The 6,608-nt window shown below is 33.6% G+C and overlaps 1 protein-coding gene across 1 annotated transcript; it reads right to left on the bottom strand.

The window, feature by feature from the left end:
* Positions 1 to 24: 24 nt before the first annotated feature.
* Positions 25 to 5,294, bottom strand: LOC109078361 (leucine-rich repeat-containing G-protein coupled receptor 4-like). Its single transcript, XM_042759198.1, has 5 exons — positions 5,197 to 5,294; positions 2,698 to 2,815; positions 2,061 to 2,374; positions 1,138 to 1,153; positions 25 to 919 (listed from the first exon to the last, which is right to left on the bottom strand). The coding sequence occupies exons 2-5, from the start codon at positions 2,800 to 2,802 to the stop codon at positions 710 to 712; spliced, it is 645 nt and encodes a 214-aa protein (XP_042615132.1). The 5' UTR covers positions 2,803 to 2,815; positions 5,197 to 5,294; the 3' UTR covers positions 25 to 709.
* Between the last annotated feature and the right edge of the window lie 1,314 nt (positions 5,295 to 6,608).

Here is a 6,608-nt window from a genome sequence, read left to right as displayed (position 1 = left end):
ACACTAACACGGCATTCGTTTAAGATGACGTGGATGCATGTAATGTTTAATTTGTTTTATATTATATAACATTTATAAACAATAACAAAAATATATAATAATATCAATAATAACATTTTAATATTTAAATCTAGGCTAAGTAATAAAGTACACAAAGGCGGCGCCCAGTGGCCAATGAAATAATAACATTTTCTCAAAAAAAAAAATGAAGTGCAACATACAAAACACAAAATATAGTATATGGTACAAAATGCAATTAAAAGTAAATGTAAATGCACATTCTGGTAGGAAAAATCCTTAAAAATTAATTATTAATAATATTATAATTTAAAATAAAGTTCTATAATAACTTATTATTCTATAATAAATTATTATTAATGTCAACAAACATTGTATAAAATGCTGAACAGATCATTATTTCGTGTGGCCTATTGTACATTCAAATGTCATTCAACTTTGATTCATATATTTTCAGATGCTTTCAAAAAAGTTGTCCTAGAAACTTTTTGGACATAGTTTTTTTTTTTTTTTTTTTTTTTTTTTTAAGCTTAAGTGTTGAAATTCCTTAATAGGGCCACTGTATATTCTTTTTTTAATTAATTAATCAATGAATAGTTTGATAACTGATTATGAAGTATTGAATGTTTGTTAATAACTACTTAATGCAAGTTATTATAAATAAGGTTTAACAAAGTTAGATGTAATAGTGCTAGCCAATACTACATTCAATCTCTTCCTCCTCCTCATCATCATCAGTCAGCACTGCTGCTCTTGTGGCTCTCTCACTCTCACCCGCTTGAATATAGTTGTCTTCAATAAACCCATCGTCATCCTCCTCAATGCCACTGGGAGGTGGAGCTGCACGAATCCCAGGGCCTCCCTGGGTGGAGAATCCCACCTCAAAGTTTGCAGGGTCACACTAACCTCCTGGTTAGCCAGTCTCAGATGTAATCACAGGTAATAATCTACACTAGATTACAGGAGGAAAAAAAGGTGTTGACCATTAATTGTATTGTTTGTAGGTGTTGATCCGACTGTGAATAGTTTACGAAGGAAGGCTCCACGGTTAACATCCTTAGAATATCCTGCCATAAAAACAAATGACATTGAAATTATAGTATATGTCAATTTCCATACCTCAGAAAAGATGATGCTGTGGCACTCAAATAGCCAATTTTCCATATAAATATAATTAATCCAGAGAAAATTAATGTTACTAAGAAATGGCTGAAAGACCTGGTCCTCATCTAATTTTTGTCCAACATACATAAAAAATGCAATTCACTCATACAATGATTTGAATTACAATGCACTGGCTTTTTATTTCAGTAAAATAAAATGTTATTTCTGTAAAATTAATTGAATTATTATTATTTTGGGGGCTCAAAGTCAAAAATGTGTTAAGCTTGTTTTTTATGAAAAACAATAAAAGTGGTTTGTAGCCTATTATTTCTTCAACAAATTAATTAATTAATTAATTAACACTGATATGCTGCTTAATAATATGCAGTATAACAAACTTTTGAGTTATGTAAAGAAAAGAAAAACAGGAAATATGTGACCACGTCACTTCTGAATTAAAAGTTCATAATAATAACAATATTTCATGAATTCAATAATTCAGTATTTAAATGTTTTTTTAAACAATGATTAAGATGTGTAAACTTGCAATTAAGGTGTAAGGAAATTATTTTATTCTTTTTTTATTTGATGGCTATACCACATGACATTTTTAAAGTCATTCAAATACAAATTGTCTTGAAAATTATATAATAGTTTTTCAAATCCATATGAAACCAAAGAGTACATTTCGGAATAGAAACAAGAATTGTAAAATATTTCTCCTTTCCACCCCAACAGTATATGTCACTAATCCAAGCAATGAACTAAATCTAATGCAGATTAGATTAAAAGTATTCATACCATCACTGTGGTCATCATGTGCCATGTGTTTTGATGCTCTGATCATAATTACTCTGTCTTCCACTTTCTGTCTGTTATTCTGTTCTCCTCTAAGTTCCACAAACTGACTCAGTCTCACGTCTTTAACTGCAATCGACTAAATGTCCCCCAGGAAGAGCATCTGTAAACTAGAAAGGCTGGTCAGTGCATTTGCCTCCACTGCGGCCAGTTTACACCTACTCAGGTCAAGTACCTTAAGAGAAGAAAGGCTGTAGAGATGATCTTTTAACAGTAGGGGGAGGTAGTTGCCTGATAGGTTCAGTGAGACTAAATGGCTGAAGAGGTTCAGGCGCTTGAAGCTGTCACTGTGGGTTAAATCTAACAGATTTTCAGACAGGTCCAGTTCGGTTACGTTCATCCAGATGTGCTTTGGTACCGATGTAAGTCTTTTTCCACTGCAGTCAAATGCAGCCTGAAAGAATAAAGAGGTATATGGTTATGCTACTTACACCTGGAATCAGAAAGGGGAAAAAACATGCATTTGCATACTAGAAATTTGCCCTGTTCAGTTAAGATTTAAAAAGGTTAAAAAAAGAATTTCAGATTACCCACTAGCGGTTTTAAACAAGAAACAAGAAATTAATTTTCTCACGATGTAAACCATTAACAGACTGGGTAAACCTCTGTCACCAAAAACAGGAAACAAGTGCCTACAAACAGGATACTCCTGATGTAGCAGTACTTGCTCTTGCTCAGGGAACAAAAGAGACCAGATTGCATATTGTTTTTCCTCACCATCTCTCTGTTGACCGTGCATGAGCCCACGGTCTGGAGAGTGTAGCATGATCCTGAGACCAAAAAACACAGGAACACACACACTGTGTGTGTTGCAGACCCCATTTTTTGCTGCTTCCTGCAGAAATCACAATTAAAGATAATAAATAGCAAACACTGAAGTGGCCTTCAGCACTGAAAGGTCCCACACACTTTGTAGCTTGCAAATCTGTATATGCAACACTGTAAAAAGTATAAACTTAAATTTATTGGCGAAACCTAATATAGTCAGGTTGATTCAATCATATTAAATTATATTTTGGACTTGATTAAAAACTTGTTTTGTTTGTTTGTTACCCTTCTGTTAACATAAGAATAATTCATTAAACATTGTTAAAATCTAATATATTTGTAGGCGTAATAATTTCATTATTATTCTTTCAATACTTCATATATCCTATATGACCATGTGTCATATTGCAAAATATTTGAAAAAAAATCTAAAATTCATGAGGTTCCTGTAAACGGTAACAGGAACTCTAACACGCTGACACATTCAGTGATCCACCACAAGACTCAGCATAACCCTACAGCAAACAACAACCCTGTGCATATAAAACACAAAGTAGACAATAAATAAAGTGTAGCACTACTTATGTAAGGAATAATGAACAGTCTGTGAGGCCAAATAATCCCTGAAAGGGCAATCAGGACCCTGACACAAAGCAGAGAGGATTTTGATCACTTTTTAACAAATAAAGAAAGAAATTGACATGAAACCCTGATGTGATGGGATGTGCGTGAAAAAAAAGTGAAACTAGGCATGAACCACCAGAAATATGACAACTAGCTATTTATTTATTTTTTATTCTTAATTCCCTGTATGAGTCAATGGTCAGTTATACAGTTTAGTCATCATTCTGCAAACATATTTAACTACAGAATGCTAAAATTGACCAATAAGAATCCAAGATTCCAAAGAGCCACATAACAAGGTGCAATAAGGTTAAAAAAAAAAAGTGCAGTACAAAACAATAAAGCCGATGTGTGCTGCTACAATGCATTTATAAAGAACTGTTCAAATGACAGAGTAAATAGCCTAAAAAATTAACTTCTGGATTGTTAATGATTGCAAATATATTAGATTGAAAATTAATAATTCATCCAGTAATACTAAATCTTATCTAAATCTTATTACTAAAAATTAAATATTAACTGCCATCTTAAGTTTGTAAAGTAGAATTTAAAAAAAAGTTGTAGAGAGTAGGAATAAACAACCTGATCTCATGAAAAAGAATAACTATTTGAAGAGGTGGCAATGAAACTGTCAGATTGCACAAAAACATGCAAATGATATTGTAAAATAGTTACTGATTGGCATGTGAATGTGTTGGAATAATACATGTGTACATATGTATGAAACAGAGAATGTTTGTTTGTTTGTTCCATCTTTAGTATTTCCTACTTATCTCCTTGTGGCTTCCACAGGGGCCTGATTTAAGGGTCAAATCTTTTTTATAGGGGCCCTTCCTCTCATTCCCTCCCTCTCCCACTATTCATTTCAGGCTGTAAACACTCCTCAGGAGCTGCTTTTATCTCTTCCTGTCTCAGGACGCCCCCGTAACAGCATACCTGCAGGATCTGAGAGTCAGCCAAGTGTCTGCATGTGCGTATGATTATAAATGTGAGAAAGATAGCTTCAGAAAAGGTGTGGTAGGAACTGATAGGATCCTGACTTCACCTTTAACAGCCCCTAGATGCTTTCCCAGACCTTGCTGTGTGGGTCCGAACATACTGCGGAAATACAGCACAGACAGGAGTCTTTCACTTGACCTCCTTAAAATCAAGTAGCTATACACTACAGTATATACACACCTGCCCCTATTTACTCCTTGGTTGTATGTTACTGATTACTTTGGCACTAAGGACTTTGCATTGTTGTTTTCGCATATAAAAGAAACTCAGAACTATACTGTTCAACACAGCTTTTGATTTATCAATTATGGATCAAATTTAAATTGTTACCTACTATACATGAAGTTCCTGAAAAGTTAGAAAGAAGCTTCTATGTTTATGTTTATCCTTAACATATTTTTTTTTAGTATTAGTGCAGTTCACAAAATAAGAATATAGTAGGACTTGGGTTAGGCCTACCTTTTCAAATGTTCCTGTGATACGTTAGACAATATTGTTAAGTCTTATCCGTCAGTTTAGCAAGTAGCCTAGGTGTGGTTAACTATACTGATTCCCATAATAGTCTAATTTACCTTCCCTGGCAGTTGGTTTGTTATGGTTGACAACAGAATGACAGGTGGAAATGTGTGATCATTAAACATTAAGCTAGCAACCTAGAACAATGTATTATGATATTGTCCTCCTGCTCACATGTGCCAAAGAGATCACATGTTGGGCTCTGCATTGCTTTAGTCATTATAAAAAGGTATTTCACAAACATATACATATATAGAGGTGAATGTTTGCATCAGAATACGGTGAAATAAATGTTATGAGGCAACTTACCTGAGATTTGGATCTTCTGTTTATTCAGAATATGTCTAAACTGATGGTTTTTCTCCTTAGACGTCACATTTTAACATGGAGAAGTTAATGTTTTGTTAGCCATTTCCAAGATTAAGGAAATGACAGGTAGGTTGTGCAAAGAATGCTGGAGGTGTGCCTGTAGCTTGACATTCTTATATCAAGTTGTCAAATGGAGCTATACTTCTCTCTCACCTTGCAGTTGACATTTGAACTGATGGCTCAATATATCTTAACACACATGCAATCTATACATTTTAACACATATATCATTTTTTTATTTTTTTTATTTTTTTAAACTATATCTTAGATTTTAATATTTATAATCTAAATAATTATAATATTTATATTTTAATTACATTTTAACTATATTTTGAAATTTTTTAATAGGCTATTCAGGCAATTCAACTTTTATTGCTGAAATAATATGAAGCAATCAGATGATAAGAAATTAAAATATTTCAACAAACACTTAAAAAAAAACATTTATACAAATTATATTATATATATTATTATATTTATTAGCTCTGATCTACATAATCTATAATCTACATGAATTAGTACATTCACTCACTGCTGACCTCAGACAAGGACTTGGTATGAGTGCAAAAAAAAAGGAAAAGGAGGAAAGGACAAATAGAGAATCATAGCACAGTATGATTACAGCTGTGATGGCTTCACTCTCTTTAACAGGAAAAAACAACCTGAGCTCCACAACAATGGACAGTTTGTCTTAAAGGAGACATAAATGGTCAAGGTGTCTGTATTTGGCACTTAAACTGCTGTTATTGTAGTTTGCATGAGAGCATCTGGCATGTAACACCCTTTTTTCCCTTTTTTCTTTTCTTTTTTCCATTATCACTAACAAGCTTTCTCTCTCACCACAAACACACAGAATATATTTGTCTATAACAACTGCATTTATTATACATTGTATCTCAAACAGTAGAGCATAATGCTTGCAACACCAAGGTCAAATGGTCAATATCTAGGGAATACATGAACTGATTAAATGTATACCCTGAGTGCAGTGTAAGTCACTTTGGATAAAAAGCATTTGTTTCTCTCCTCTTTCCACGTATATTAACCTCTATAATATGCAACAAATCTGCCCCAATATTTTTGATATATGACCCAGGCACCTCATGTCCCAGATGGATTGTTTAGCTGGGAAAGCCTGTGCATCCGATCACTTCGGTGGTCTCACACTCCCTTTTGGCATCTGCAAAACACTCATTTCCTTTGGTAATGGGAGCTGAAAATCAAGTTCTCTGCAAAAGAAAAGTATTTTGTCTTAGTGGTACGTAAATTGTGATTTTATCACCAGAGTGTTTTGCTTGGCCTCACTCAGTGTTTGAGTACACACAAGACCACTTCTTTTTTTGCCCACGTAA

The sequence above is a fragment of the Cyprinus carpio genome, chromosome A6, assembly GCF_018340385.1.
Source record: "Cyprinus carpio isolate SPL01 chromosome A6, ASM1834038v1, whole genome shotgun sequence".
NCBI classification, from domain to species: Eukaryota; Metazoa; Chordata; class Actinopteri; order Cypriniformes; family Cyprinidae; genus Cyprinus; species Cyprinus carpio.
Note: the sequence above shows the minus strand (reverse complement) of the source record. Positions and strands in the feature narration are given on the sequence as shown.

What these genes read in the sequence shown, in the direction of transcription:
- LOC109078361 (XM_042759198.1), bottom strand. Translation starts at nt 2,802, where the DNA reads ATGGGGTCTGCAACACACACAGTGTGTGTGTTCCTGTGTTTTTTGGTC. An exon ending in GCACGGTCAACAGAGAGATG is followed by an intron (nt 2,375 to 2,697) that starts GTGAGGAAAAAC and finishes TTATTCTTTCAG; the next exon opens with GCTGCATTTGACTGCAGTGG.